The sequence below is a fragment of the Macaca mulatta genome, chromosome 1 (assembly GCF_049350105.2).
Source record: "Macaca mulatta isolate MMU2019108-1 chromosome 1, T2T-MMU8v2.0, whole genome shotgun sequence".
In the NCBI taxonomy this organism is placed as follows: Eukaryota; Metazoa; Chordata; class Mammalia; order Primates; family Cercopithecidae; genus Macaca; species Macaca mulatta.
Genome location: NC_133406.1, coordinates 124,286,038 through 124,301,694, shown reverse-complemented (window position 1 = coordinate 124,301,694; position 15,657 = coordinate 124,286,038). Strand labels below are relative to the sequence as shown.

The 15,657-nt window shown below is 41.6% G+C and overlaps 1 protein-coding gene across 3 annotated transcripts in view; it reads left to right on the top strand.

The window, feature by feature from the left end:
- Positions 1-2,156: 2,156 nt before the first annotated feature.
- The window catches only part of SLC22A15 (solute carrier family 22 member 15), a 91,529-nt gene continuing 78,028 nt past the window's right edge, over positions 2,157-15,657 (top strand). For all 3 annotated transcript variants that reach the window (XR_001447499.3, XM_077950483.1, XM_001112207.5), the window contains exon 1: positions 2,157-2,339. Coding sequence is in view for 2 of the 3 variants with exons in the window: in XM_077950483.1 (XP_077806609.1) it covers positions 2,253-2,339 (87 nt within the window). In the remaining variant the exon portion in view is untranslated. The remainder of the gene's footprint in view (positions 2,340-15,657) is intronic.

The following is a 15,657-nucleotide window of genomic DNA, read 5'->3' as shown; positions in this document are numbered from 1 at the left end:
CCTGTGCCACCATGTCCCACTAATTTTTGTATTTGTAGTAGAGACAGAGTTTCACCATGTTTGCCAGGCTGGACTTGAACTCCTAACCTCAGGTGATCCGCCTGCCTTGGCCTCCCAAAGTGGTAGGATTACAGGCGTGAGCCACTGCGCCCAGCCCCATATAATTATTCTTAAAAAAAAAGAAACATTAGAAGCAAAGAAGCTAAACTTTCAAGTCATGTGGCTAGTGAAAGAATTACAGAGTAACAAAAGTAAAAAAAAAAAAAGGAAAGAATTCATATAATCTATGAAACAAAAAAGAAATAAAATAATTCACAAAACTAATTCTTTAAAAAAATAATAAAGTAGACAAACCTCTGGCAAGACTGATAAGATTGGAACAATAAAGATGAACACTATTCAGAATGAAAAATGGGACCTAAACACAGTTAGACCCTTATTTTTAAAAACCCCAAGAGAACAATGTGAACAAGTTTATTCCAAAAACAATTTCTAAACTAGATAAAAAAGAATAATTTCTAGAAAAAAAGGTTCAAGAAGCAACACAAAGCCATAAAAATATATCTAGTTATACACATCTATCTTGACCCATATGTATACATCTGTAATAAACAGGCTCCCCCTGCAAAACAAGCTAAGTCTAGATGGTTGCTGGAGAGTTTTACCAAACACTCACACTCATGTTATGAAAGCGCTATAAAATCTTACTGCCAAATCCAGACATGAGCATCAGGAAGAAAAGAAAATTATAGGCCTAGTTCGCTAGTCACAGATGTAAAGTCCCTAGACAAAATACTAGCAAATTAAATTTGGCAATAAATAGCAATATCATGAGCAAGTATTAATAGGATTTATTCCAGTAAAGTTCAATATCAAAAAAACTATTACCATAATGTACCCATTATCAGATTCAAGAAGAAAAACAATAGGATCATGTCAATAAATGCAAAAAGCACTTGTCAAACTTCAGCATTTGTTAACAATGAGGATTCGTAGGAAACAGCCAAAGAAGGAAACTTTTTAACTATTAGTAGTACCTACACAGAAAACGTTTCCTTAAGAGAGGAAAAAATCTTTGAGTTTATAGTTTACAGTTTCCAACCCACTGATAAATTCAGTTACAGTGAGCATTCATTTAATTGCTAAAATAAGAAAGCAGTTGACCAGTAAAGCCTAGCTACCAATACGCTGCAACAGACATCACAATTAACGGAAATTTTTGGAAGCATAAGAAGGATGCCGGCAGGTCAAGGACATTAGTTGGTCGCCATTTCTATTCAATGTTAAACTAGGAGTCATGGTCTAGACAATGGAATACTATGCAGCTGTTAAAAAAGACAACACATAATAAACAAAAAAGAAAATGAGGTTAGGGAGTGTGGGCATGAGGGGACTAACGCGTCCCCCATGAGGGGACACCAGCGTCCCTTGGCCCTGCCACCCTTTTTTTTTTTTTAACTTCCACCTGACAAACTGCCATTTATCCTTTAAATACCTTGGCAGGCATCACCTGCTGCCCCACAGATTAATCTTTCGTCTTTTGCACTTCCTTTGTGCCTCGTGCGTACTTCTATAAGCAAATGTATCCGGCGGTTTTACAAGAATTTGCTTACCTACCAGTGTACTTAACCCATGGCTAGCACAGAGTAGGACTGGAAAGAAATGCTGCACAGACAGCACTTTTCCCTGAAGGCTCTAGGGCTCCCCGAGCCCCTGCATTAAACTGGTTTGGGCAAAAGGACAGGCATCGCTGAGGGCCGCAAGGCCGCCGGCCAGCTGCGGGGTCCCCTGTAGGCAGAGCCCTGAGTCACACGAGGACGCGGTCCGGGCGTTTCTTCTCAGGCCCTCAGCCCGGCCCACTTCCTCTTTCCTCACTTTAGAGGGAATACAGCGATCCCTCTCAAAACAAAACACACACCAAAACACCATTTTTTTTTTTTAAACAGGAAGTCCAGAGGCCCGGGTCCAGGGCATCCAGTCCCGGATCTCGAACGCCCTCCTCGCCCCTCGCCCCGCGTCGCCCGGCTCCGCTCCCGGCTCCGCTCCCCACCCCGCGTCCACCGCTGGAGCCTGACAGCCCCGCCATCCGCGCAGGCGCCCCGCCCCGGCCCGCCCCGGCCCCGCCGCCCGCGCTCCCGTCCCCGCCCCGGCGGGTCAGAGCCGGTGCCGGGCGCCCAGGGGTTGCCGCGCCGGGCGGGAGGGCCGCGCCTGAGCGGGCGGCGGGGTGGCGGGGTTCCTGCGCGCGGCCCGCCATGGAGGTGGAGGAGGCGTTCCAGGCGGTGGGGGAGATGGGCATCTACCAGATGTACTTGTGCTTCCTGCTGGCCGTGCTGCTGCAGGTAAGTCCCCGCGGCCCCGCAGCCGCACTTCCCTCTTCAGGGCCGCCCGGCCCAGGGCTAGGCGTCCGCTCCCGGACCGCCGGGGCCGAAGCCGAGGCTCTGCAAACACCGAGGTGTGGCGAGCGTCGGGGTGGGGCAGGGGCGAGGCGCCGCGCGGTGGCCTGGGCCCGGCCCGCAGCGTCAAGGTCGCCGGCCGGCCTCAGAGTCTCTTGGGTTCAGCCGGGCCCTCCACCCCGCCGCCTTGAGTGCTGGAAGGAGCGTGTTGGGGGAGGTTCCTCAGCTGCTATGCTGGTTAAAGAGGGATGCAAAATTGTGTTACCTGCCCTACGCTGTTGCCTGTAACATGCTGCAAATATGAAGGGAATTGTTACCCTACCTGTGGCACTGTCACCTTGGAATCTAAGACACAGTCTTGATAACCTGCGGACAAAAGGTTGTGTCTAGGATCGCCTCCCTCTGCGCTGGGTATCCTCTTCCTCTTTTCCTGGGCTTGAGGGGACTTACTCTTCCAGGGGCTTTCAAAGCCTAGAATTTATTTCCCTCTGATTTAAGTTCTGCTGGCTCGTTCGGCCCTGCGCCAGCCTTGGGCTGAGACTCCTGTAAGCCGAATAGTGCCATCTACCATGTGTGGTTATCAAATGGAATCACTTCTTCATTATAAAGAATTCTGAGAACCTGCTGTACACCCCAGCCTGAAAATATCGATTCCATATGCGAAAGGTCACTACAGATTAACTGCGCCAGGCAAGGGTTAGTCCTTCACCAACTTAAATGGCTCATTTGACATTAGTCCGCTTCTCTCAATATGCCAAAGGCATTTCATTCACAAATCCTTTCTTAGTATTTGCTGTGAGCCAGCCATTTTACTCTTTCCTTCAGTCAACACGTTTAATACGGGCTAGGATGTGCTGAACATAGGGATGCCATGGTGGACAAATCATTCACTGCCTTCCGGAGCTTGCATTCCAGTGGCTGCGGGTAGGGCAGGCAGACAGTTAAGTAATTTAGTTAACATGTGATGATAGTTATTCTGCAGGAAGTGCAGAGTGGTCATGGAGATAGCCACCAGTCCACAAGTTGCTTAAAGCTTGCATATGGCAGTGGTTCAACAGGAAGATGGGGGAAGGAAGGGGTTGACTTCTTGATTAAAATGTTTGGAAGTTCAGTTGATTTCATCATCAGCCAGAAACGAACGGTTCAAATGATGGAGTCAGTTCTTTGTCTAGCAGAACAGTTCCCAGCTGACGAATATGCAGTATTCTGAACTTCTTTTAAGCTCGTTGTTCTAGCTTTAAACAAGCTTTCCCCAGGGAGAAAAAACGTTCAAGCTAGATAAGAGTATTTAATACAGAGAAAGTAGAATTGCAACCATGATGCCTGATCTTTATTTATAACTTTCTTTGAGAAAACCCATTTTCTGTTCCGGCCATGAATTCCAGGAACCTAATTCCTTTCTTGAACAATCCCAGTTCCCCAATTCTCTATCCCTACCCTTCACTTCCTGTTATCATTTTCTTATTTGCCTAGCCAAGTATCCACTAACTTGGAGTAAGTTTGTCTTCAGTGGAGTGAGGTTCTAAAAAGGCCAGTGTTCTGGGTTTAGGACATGTTAAGTTTCTCTGACTTATTTATGGTTGACCCAGTTACAGTTTGCTATCAAAAAGTTCCAAACCCATGTCCATGACTGTTCACTAGACCTTGGCTGATTTATGGTCAGTATTTGCTGTACAAGGACCAGGTCTCAGAGTGTTGGGGATGAGTGACTGGTTGTTTGTCTCGTAGCTGTGGGTGGGGAGATGCCCTGTAGCTGTGCCTATACCGGTGGAGGAGATGCCAGCCTAGGCAAAAGTGAATCCTTCACATGCTACATGTTTTTAAGGACTCAGTTACCCCGTTGAGATACACGATCCAGGTGGTTGTAGAGCCACGCAGGGCTATCCTGGGTATGAGAGTGGATATCCCTAAAGACCTCTCTACCAGGTCTGTTGTTGGAGATGTTTTGGGTTAGGGCAGCTGGTCTGTGGGGTAGGAGTACTGTGGAGTCCCATTGCTCAGTTGTATCACAGGTGATTTCATCATTCTTGGGGGTGAGGTTTTGCTTCCCCCAGCAGAGTAAGAAGCCCTTTTTACACAGTTACCTTAAATGAAAGGGGGTTTGTCTGCTTTTAAAATCAAAGGAGTTTTTGTACCATTGCCCAAGCAAGGGGCAGACCAACAACACAGCAAGAAGACCAGAGAGAGGGAGCCTCTGCTCCAGTGGGAGCCTTCTCCCTATCTGCTATTTGGTAATGATTAACGCCAGTTGAGAGGCACAAAACCAGAAGGACAGAGGTGGAAACTTTACAGGCCTTTTAACATTTTCCTTCTTCTGGGACCATTATTATTATTTTTAAAAATGATTTTCCGTTTACTCCAAACACATCCATGTTCAAACTAGGAGGACAAAACCACATGGCAATGCCAATTCTAAAGGGTTTTTGGTTAACTGTTTTCTTGAATTATTGGTACCATCATGTACATCATTAAAAGTTACCTCACTATCCAGTTTCCTTTGACTAGGAGACTTGCCTTCATACTCCTCGCAAACATAATTTTTGGAATCTCAATAGCGTTCAACTAGGAGATAACTAAAGAACAGATGCAGATTTTGCAGATTTTTCCTCAGCATAAGATGCAAATGCCCTGAAAATGGTGATATGTGGTATTAATGTACGTAAACAAAAAGTGAAGGGAAAAAGATTGCCTATGTAAAAATGGTTGATTTATGAATAAGCAATAAGCTTTACAGTTAGAAACATTCTTACTATCAAAATGTACTTGCTGTTCCTAGGATCAGAGCTAGCCGTGATATTTAAATAGGAATAATTCTATTTAGTGTATTACTGTTTCTCTTCTGATGGTCATTCCGAGTTGCTGCCATCATCACTATTTTGTGTTTGTGTATGTGTTTGCTTGTTGTCTAGGCTCTCTGGAGGAGGAAGGTTGAAATACAATTCATTGTTTCTTGATTTCTTTAGACGTGAAATGAAAATGGACCTTACTTCTTTGTTCTAAGCCAGAGGCTCCTGCTTTGTCATTTTCCTCAAAATCATGAATCATACATTGTAGTATAATTTGTGCAGAATTTAAAACCCCCATTTACTATCAGGAACATGTAATCTATAACAAGCATTCGCCAGCAAAATTGTGATGCTGTGCTATGAATCTCATCTTAGATTCTGGTGTTCAAGAATGCATTATTTTTATATAAACTCTTAATAACCTTATTTTTTAGATCCTGGAATGACCAGTACATTAACATTATCCATGCAATAAATAGCTTTTCACGGCATTTTAGAAAGTGGAATGATTGCAGAAGAGGAAACTGTAATGGTTAACACATGAAAAGATGTTTTAAGTTCAGTGGTCATCTGGGCCAGGCATATTAAAATGGCTATGAAATACCATTTCACACTTACCATATTAGCAAACATTAAACAATCTAACAGTACGAGTGTGATGAAATGAGAAACAGAAACTCTACCCCATTTAGAGAACAAGTTGGCACCATCTAGTAGAATTAAAACCTAGCATTGAACTCGTAGGTACATATACTACATCGTCCCTTGAGCATGTGCATAGGGAGATATGTGTAAGATGTTTACTGCAACACTGTCTATTATAACAAAAGTTAGAACCACCTGACTTTCAAAACAGGACTGGATAAGATGTGGTATAAATCTAATAGAATACAACATCTGAAATAAATGAACTAGATCTGTATACGACTGTATGGAGGAATTTCTAAAACACAATGTTAAGTGAAAAAAAGCAGAACAGTACATACCATGTGACACATATTCTTAATACAAATTTTAAAAACACACAAACCAATACTATATTTGTTTCATAAATATATATAAACAGTGTAGAAATATAAGAACATGGAGTAGAAAGATCCACACCCAATTCATGAGATTGGTTGCCTCTTGGGAAGGAAGGGAAGGGGTGGGCTTAGGGGAGGGTACAAAGGAGATTGCATCTGTTATCATTTGTTGATTGTGATAGTAGTTTCACGAATCTTGGTTTTTGCTTTTCCATATTAAATATTTTTAAGTGAAAAGATGGTAAAGGGAAGAAGATATGCATATCTAGGAGAGAATACTATAGTTTGCTGTATGAGAATAACGGTTCATTCTTTTTTTAAAATCAATATTCCTTTGATCAATTATGGCTGTGAATTGTGGTCCTTTAAGCACAGGAGGGTGGGGTAGAGTGAGTTTTATTCAGCCTGTTTTGTTAAACTTCATGTAGAATGCTATCACAACTTACCTCCCCTGTCTGCTTATACGTGGCACCATGTCCCTCCCTCCACGAGAAATTCTTAGGTTTGGTGAGATATGACTGAGATCATAGCTGGTTCTTCTAACCTCCCTGGCATAAGCAAGTGATGAAGTTCACACCGTAAGCATTAGTGAAGCCCTTGTTCAGTTATAAAGACCAGCTGTCATCCCCAGGGTGTTCTCACCATCACTGAGGTTTCAGCCATGGTGAGAACCTATGGTCTTAGTAAGACCCTCTCATGACTCCAAAACATGTGGCCATTTACCAGGGCTCTCTGCCAGTTTGAGCAAGTTTTATGCTGCTCCTACTGTCAAATTTTATTTCTATCAGCCCTCACACAGTGGCCTGGAGGTTGGGTCTCCTGAGGGTTTATGGTGATCTGGGAACTTTTGCCTTTCACCAGTTTAGGTGGGTGGGGCAAAGAGACAAACAGTAGTTTGATCAAAGAAACCAAAGCCACACTGGCCCCCACACCCTCAGGAAAACTGTTGTTGTCCATAGACAGACACTGCCCCCTAGTGTAAAGCAGATAAAGTTGCTGATCTGTCAGACAGATTTTCATCCAGGGAGGTTGTAGAGATACAGGGGCCTCCAGAAGGGTTAAGGAGCTCCTTTGGGCCTGGATGTCTCAAGAATTAGGACATTCCATGGGAAGCAACTAGCCTGATGCCTCTGCAGCACCCAACCCCCCCGCCGAATGCCTTCCAAGGCCATCCATGGCTGTTTGACTTGTGCCTTGACAGTGAAGGTATTATTTCCCAAGATAGCACAAAAAAAGTCATTAAAGTCACGAAGACGGGCAATGTGAATATGGCAGAAAGAACACTAGGCTTGAATGCTGTGCTACTCTGCTGCAAGATGGCATTATTAGGCAATTGTTATTAGACAAATGACCCCTCAGTCTCTACTGTGCGCTTGGAAATGACTGGATCACGAAAGTTTAATTTGTTTTGCAAGTTTAGGATTTCTCAGAGTTTCCCAATGCCCGGCAATTAATTGGCCTTGTGGCAGTGTTGACCCTAGGTTTCAGAATACTGGCTTAGTTCATCACCACAGGTAGAAGTTGCCTTAGAAGAAAAAGACTCTCAAATCCAAAGATGCTCACAGCTCAGGACTCTCCTCTCTGACTTCTTTGACCAAACACTCATATGAACTGATATCTGCCTTCATCGGACATGATACAGTACTCAACAAATGGCATATGGTGATTGTAGAAAAAAGAGAAAATATAGAAATTAATACAAAGCACTAGTGATTCTAACACCCTAAAGTAAAGCATGCTCACATTTTGGTGTATAGCCTTCCTGACTCTTTATTATATAAATACTGTATATCCATCTTTTTTGCAGAAATGTGTATTGTAAGTGGATTTTTGTCTCTCAGCAATGTTGTGAATGCCTTGTTATGCACATAAAGGAATAGCTATGTATTTTTTAGTGGCTGTAACATGGTATTTCAATATATGGCCATACTGTAATTTGCTATTCCGTTCTCTTGTGTTGCATATGTTATGCTTCCTCTTTTTCAAGTTCACAAACCCACACAGCCCATGGTATTGGTTCTTTCTTCTGTTCTGACCTTTACTTCTCGCCAGATGATTGTTTATCACTCTTCTCAAGACCAGACTTCTCCTGACTCCATTCGTCTAGTTCTACCTAGATGCTTTTTGTCCCAACTTCATGGATAAAATAGAGGTTAGTTGGTGTAAATTTTCTAAACATCGTTTCCTTTTACTTCAAAAATTGTTTTCATCCTCACCTATCTTAAATACCTTCTCTGTTAGGGAACATGTCCAAGAGGAAGACATGTTTCTGCCCTCTTTCTAGGGATATCTTTTCACTTTTATTTTTGATTCTGTGTAATCCATCAGTTATTTCTCATCCTCTCTTTCTGCATTCTCTGCAGAATACCCTGCATGGTAGATATATGGAAATTGTATTAAATACCATTAACTATTAATAAAGTGAGAGAGTTATGCCCTTCTCAAGCCTTCTTTAGTCCTGTTTATCTAAGGAGAAAGTCTCATTTGCTGTTAGCACTTCTAAAAACATTTCCATATATTTCTGTTTTAACAAAGGGAATGAGCTAGAATGAAAGAATTAGAGGAGCTTCAAACATTATCTAGTTGGAACTTAACATTATTCTGTTTTATTGTATTTATTCATTTTCTTTTAAAACTTCTTTTAAAATTATGAGACATTTCTGATGGAAAAATACAGAGTAATAGCACAAACACACATGTACTTACTTCCAGATTTAATAAATGCAGATATTTTGCCATATTTGTTTAATGTTGTGTCAGTCATAGTTCTACTGGAGAAGCAGGATCCCTAGGATGGAGATGTGTGTGTGTGTGCATGTGTGTGTATGTGTGTTTATGTAGGGTTATATATGTATAATCGATGCATCATTCATTATGGAGATTTGACTGTATACTGTTGCGGGAGCTGGTACAGCAGTCTCTGTAAGGCTGTTGTCTTTGTGTGTGATGTTGGAGCTTGAAGTCTGCAGGGCAGGCGGTCAAGAAAGGAAGATATGATCTGGAGCCCATCAGAAGTGACTGGAATCTGTGTCATTCTCCCTGCCTCCAACCTTGATGAAGTGGCTGCCTTTCCTCATAGAATTAAACATGTACCTGGGCAAGGAGTCAGAGCAGCTGAAGGAGGATCCACGGGAAGGTGGAGCGGTTGCAGCTTCGTGACTGTGCCACGCCAATGAGGTGGACGAGCACATAAGTGGTAAGCTGTGTGAGGCACGAAGGCACCTGCCCCAGCCTGGGCATAAAATGCAAAAACAGCTGCTCCTTCACTTTCACCCCTCTCCTAAATCTAGCCTGAAAATATCTCTTGTGGCCCACCTTAAATAAAAACATACTAGCTAACACTTGACGTTCTAACATTGTGCATATTTTTGTAGTTCCACCTGCCAAGTGATGTCTGTATTGATATAAAATTCTATTTTATGTTAATTTACTGAAATTAAAACATTTGAATTGATTTTAAAGAAGACTATTGAGTAAATAGTAGCAGACAGAAAATGGGCATGTGAAAACTTGCAAGGGGTACTCAGATGACTGAAGTTAGGGAAAAGCTGAGCTAGCCATATAATTCTTCCCAGTTATGTAAAGATATATTCTTTACTTTCCTGACTCTGATCAGGCTATTGCTTTTACCAAATAATTTCTTTTCCTGAGTTCTGTTTTCATTAACTCCTTAGCAGCCTTTACTACCTGCTCAAGTATCACATTAACAACCTTTTCCTGATTCTCCTAGGTGGAATTCACATCTCCATTCTTTGTGCTCTCATGAACTTCATTTCCACTATGGCTAATACAGCATTCCTCACAGTCCTCCTTGCATTCATAGCTTTGGATATACAGTCATGCACCACATAACGATGTTTCTGTCAATGACAGCGTATGCAACACTGGGCCCATAAAAGCATAATGGAGCTGAAAAATTCCTATCGCCTAGTATTTCCTATGCTATGTTTTTAATTGTTATTTTAGAGTGTACTCCTCCTACCTATTTAAAAAAAAAAAAAGTTAACTGTAAACCAGCGTCAGGCAGATTCTTCGGGAGACAGTCCAGAAGAAGGCATGGTGTGATAGGCGATGAGGGTTCCATGTCTTCAGATGTTGTTTTCCTGAAGACCTTCCATTGGGACAAGATGTGGAGGTAGAGACAGTGGTATTGATCTTGACTCTGCGTAGGTCTAGGCTAATGTGTGTGTGTCTTAGGTTTTAACAAATAAGTTCAAAAAATTTAAAAAAAATAGAAATAAGCTTATAGAATAAGGATATAAAGAAAAAATATTTTTGTACAGCTATATAATGTGTTTGTGTTTTTAGCTGTGTTACTACAAGAGTCAAAAGTTAAAAAAATTTTAAGTTTAAAATGTAGAAAAGCTACAGTAAGTTTAATTATTATTGAAGAAATAATTTAAAAAATGAATGTAGCCTAATTGTACATTGTTTATAAAGTCTACAGTAGTGTCCTAGGCCTTCACATCCATTCACTCCTCATTCACTGATTCACACAGGGCAACTTCCAGTCCTGCAGGCTCCATTCATGGTAAGTGTCCCATACAGGTGTACCATTTTGAAAATCTTTAATTGTGTATTTTCTATGTTAGGTATGTTTAGAAATACAAATATTCACCACTGTGTTGTAGTTGCCAACAATATTCAGTACAGTAACATGCCTTACAGATTTGTAGCCTAGGAGGAATAGGCTATGCCATATAGCCTAGGTGTGTGGGAGGTTATAGATAGGTTTGGGTAAGTGCACTCTGATGTTTGCACAATGATGGACTTGCCTAACGACACATTTCTCAGAACGTATCCCAGTTGTTGAGTGATGTATTGACACATGACTGTTTGTTGTCCTCACTTGAATGTATGTGCCTTGAAGGAAAGGACTACTTTTTATCCATTTTATCATCTGAGGTGTATAACATACTGTGTTGCAAAGTTCTGGTGCTTGTTACAAGTTTGTTTTTTAAAAATTAAACCATTGAAGAAGAAGGGATGGTTAGCTGGTAGTGTTACCATTTTACTTGAAAAAGAGAGAGAAGGCTGGGCGATGGCTCGCGCCTGTAATCCCAGCACTTTGGGAGGCTGAGGCAGGTGGATCACGAGGTCAGGAGTTCAAGACTAGTCTGGCCAAGATGGTGAAACCCTGTCTCTACTAAAAATACAAAAATTAGCTGGCTGTGGTGATGGGCGTCTGTAATCCCAACTGCTTGGGAGGCTGAGGCAGAGAATTGCTTGAACTTGGGAGGCAGAGGTTGTAGTGAGCCAAGATTGCACCACTGTACTCCAGTCTGGGTGACAGAGTGAGACTCCATCTGAAAAAAAAAAAAATAAAAAAAAAAAAAGAGAGCGAGAGAGAAACAGATGCAGATTAAATAATTTGTCCAGAATTTTTTTTTTAATTTATTTTTAAATCGAGGTGGAGTCTTACTATGTTGCCCAGGGTGGTCTTGAACTCCTGGACTCAAGTGATCCTCCTGCCTTGGCTCTCTAAAGTGCTGGGATTATAGGCATGAGCCACTGCACCTGGCCTAGTCTTAATTAGTGATTGGAACAAAAATTAGGTAACAGAGTTACTAGTTGTTTTTCATCTTTTTTTTTTTTTTGGTTATACCATTATGCAAGGAGTTAGTTAAAAAAATGTATTTGATAGACTATATATGTTATATATATGAGATAGACTTTTATGTATATAGCAGTGTGTTGGGTTCTTTAGAGGGAAATAGCAGTATAAGTTAGAGTTTCTTTCCTTCAGGAGATGACACATCATTGAAAGTTAGAGTTGAACTATATCTACACATTATATAATGATACAAAGCAGTATTTCCCCAGTAAATAGTACAGCCAACTAATGCTTTAGGAATTAAGAGAGGAGATGGTGTAGTCTAGAGTGATTTGTTGAAGCCGTCAGAGAGATATCTGAACTTGAGCTGAACTTTGAAGCTTGGATTTAGGGAGAAATGGGAAGGTCATTTCAGGTAGAAAAACATAAAATTGGAATAAGTGTGGAAGAGGGAATAACTTATGCCCTTGCTACACAGAGTGTGGTTGTTGGTTGTTGCAGCTTGTTGGAAATGCAGACTCTTAGCCCCACCCAGACTTAGGGAGTCACATTAAATTTAGGAAGCACTATTGTATACTATTTGTACAGTGCTGTGCCATTCACTGTTGACTATGGAAGAATCGCACTTGACACTGAAGATAGGTTAATTCGATATTAATTACTTGGATAAAGATGTACCATTAGTGTCTGGTCTTAACTGGAAGAAAACGAAACTTAGAGAGGTTTGGATTTGCTCAAGGTTTAATTAGAGCTGGGATTCAGACTCGGGATAACAGATTCTACTGCCTTCACACCACACAATGAATAAGTCATGTTGGGGGAATTGAATAGGCTGGTAGAGGAAGCTTGAATGCAGATTAGTTAGCACCTGGACCATGTGGTGGAGGATCTGGAATGCTAGAAAACTTATTATTTATCCATTAATATGTTTTGACTGGAAGAGTTTCAGGAGGAGTTTCAGGGAGATTGATCTGGTGTCATAATGTAGACAGATTAAAATGGGGAAAAAACAGTATTTAGAGGCACCAGTTACTCCGGGTGTGTTAGTGTGTCTCAAATTTTACACACAAAAAATAGCTAGTATTAGTAAGTCAGCCAACAAATATTGATTGAATACCCACTCTGTGCTGGACAATGGGCATATAATCCTGTCTTCATGATTAAGGTCTGGCTTATGTAATGCTTTGGATTGAGTTGGTTAGGTAACTGAGTACTAAATGCATTAAAAAAAACTAAAGGTGGCCGGGCGCGGTGGCTCAAGCCTGTAATCCCAGCACTTTGGGAGGCCGAGATGGGCGGATCACGAGGTCAGGAGATCGAGACCATCCTGGCTAACACGGTGAAACCCCGTCTCTACTAAAAAAATACAAAAAAAAAAAAAAAATAGCCGGGCGAGGTGGCGGGCGCCTGTAGTCCCAGCTACTCGGGAGGCTGAGGCAGGAGAATGGCGTAAACCTGGTAGGCGGAGATCCGGCCACTGCACTCCAGCCTCAGCGACAGAGTGAGACTCTGTCTCAAAAAAAAAAAAAAAAAAAAAGGTAATGGCAACAATAAAATAATCTTTGATTTCCCTCCTCCCTCTATTTTCTCCGAAAAAAGCTCTTGCCCCAAAGTTAAGTGGTTCTTGTTCTCATCCTGCTTTTGCAATTAGTGTTATATATAAATTGAACAGTTTACTTAATCGTTCTGTGTCTCATTTTTCCTACTTAAAAAATAAACATCATACTGAACCATGACTTCATAGCACAAGGTATTGTGATGAGACAATTTATAGGAGACTTTTTTGGTTTCCTGAGAAGTATTGTAAGAGCTCATAATGGTGTTAATATAAAATTACTTTTAAAACCTTCACTTCTTGAAACTTTAAAAATTTCAATACCCTAGTGCATTTTAGTCATTTTTCTAATTATAATTACATTGAAAGGGGGGAAAAAATCCAGCCATCTGTGGCACTTGTTCTCCTTCCCTAGAGGTAGAGCTAGAGAAGATAATGATTTATTTGAGATGTTGTTATTCTCACTCTGGTAGACAATGGATGGTGGTTGCTCTTTGTGGCTTTAAGGCCCATCTGCTGATGGGTGCAATTTTATTAGGCAAAACTATGTGGGTGAATGTGTCCATGGTAGTTGTAGATAATAGTAGAGAGAAGAATGAGAGAATATTTTTGTTTTTTTAGGGGAAAGGAATAGGATGTGAGCTGTGTGAATTTGTTATAGCCAAAGATAGCAAACCAAAGAGAACCACCCCCATATTCTGTGTGTAGGTGATGCATCCCCATGGCTAGTTAATGCTAAGCCATCTTTGACTTTCTATGACCGTATGACCCTGTAAGTGACTGTAGAATAGAGGACCTAGTTGTTTTTTGTTTGTTTGTTTGTTTTTTGTGGGGGGGCTCGCTCTGTCACCCAGGCTGGAGTGCACTGGTGCAATCTCAGCTCACTGCAACCTCCACCTCCCGGGTTCAAGCAGTTCTTCTGCCTTAGCCTCCCAAGTAGCTGGGACTACAGGCATGTGCCACCATGCCCAGCTACTTTTTTTTTTTTTTTTTTTTGTATTTTTGGTAGAGACAGGGTTTCATCATGTTGGTTAGGCTGGTCTCAAACTCCTGACCTCAAATGATCCACCCACCTTGACCTCCAACAGTCCTGGGATTACAGGTATGAGTCACCGCACCTGGCCGAGGACCAGTATTAATCTGAATGCAGTGTTTAAGCATTGCCTCTCTGACATAATTTCTCACAGTACCCCTTTCATAGCATTTATGAAACAGTATCATTACTGCCTGCTTCTTCTGTCTCCCTTATGGTTAGCAAAAGTAAGCATGACCATGGGTACTGGAGGAGACAAAAAGGCTAACACCGTTTTATTGAGGCTGGCACTGCATAGAAGAGTTGCAAGTTTCTGACTCTTCTGGTGGCATAAAGCTGTGGACATGTGTGTTCTGTGAGGGCCTTGGATGTATGTGTGTGTGTGTGTGTTTGTGTGGGTGTGTGTGCATGCATAGGAGGTGGATGAGGAAGACATTGTGAAGAGTGGGAGGAGAACAGAGAAGATGAGAGAAGTGGAAAGTGCTTATTCTGCCTGCAGGTTGCTAGAAAGAAAACTGGTTAATACTGATGAATACAGATAATACTGCTTAGGTAGATTTCACTATTCCCTATATTATGAATAAGGGTATATAGCAACATCACTTTGTTTTTGAGTTGTTTTCTCCAAACTGGCTTTATTGAGAATGGTATCCTTCATAATGGACGATGCCTCAGATTAGAGGACCCTTTGGAGCATTTCTTCTTCTACCTAGAAGATTGCTTATCCTAGAACAATCCAGATAAAAATATATGTTGGCCAGGCATGGTGGCTCACGCCTGTAATCCCAGCACTTTGGTAGGCTGAGGCGGGTGGATCACTGGAGGTCAGGAGTTCAAGAACAACCTGGCCAACATGGTGAAACCCCATCTCTACTAAAAATACAAAAATTAGCTGGGCGTGTTGGCAGGTACCTGTAATCCCAGCTACTCAGGAGGCTGAGGCAGGAGAATCGCTTGAATCTGGGAGGCAGAGATTGCAGTGAGCCAAGATCGCACCATTACACTCTAGCCTGGGTGACAAGAGCGAAACTCAGTCTCAAAAAAAAAAAAAAAATGATATGTTAACATATATTCAAAAGAAACTTTGAATAGTGCCTGGCACATAATTAGCATTATAAAGGCATGTGCTGTTATTGGTATTCCATCCTGGTCATTTATTCATTCACCTGTTGAGTGTGTAGGCCCTGGGTTATTTGCTTTGGAAGACCAAAGGTGAATCAGACATAGATCCTGCCTTTAAGGAGAGTATATTTCAATCAGACAAAATAAGACAAGCAAATACATAAATATAATACAGTGAAGGAAATGGTT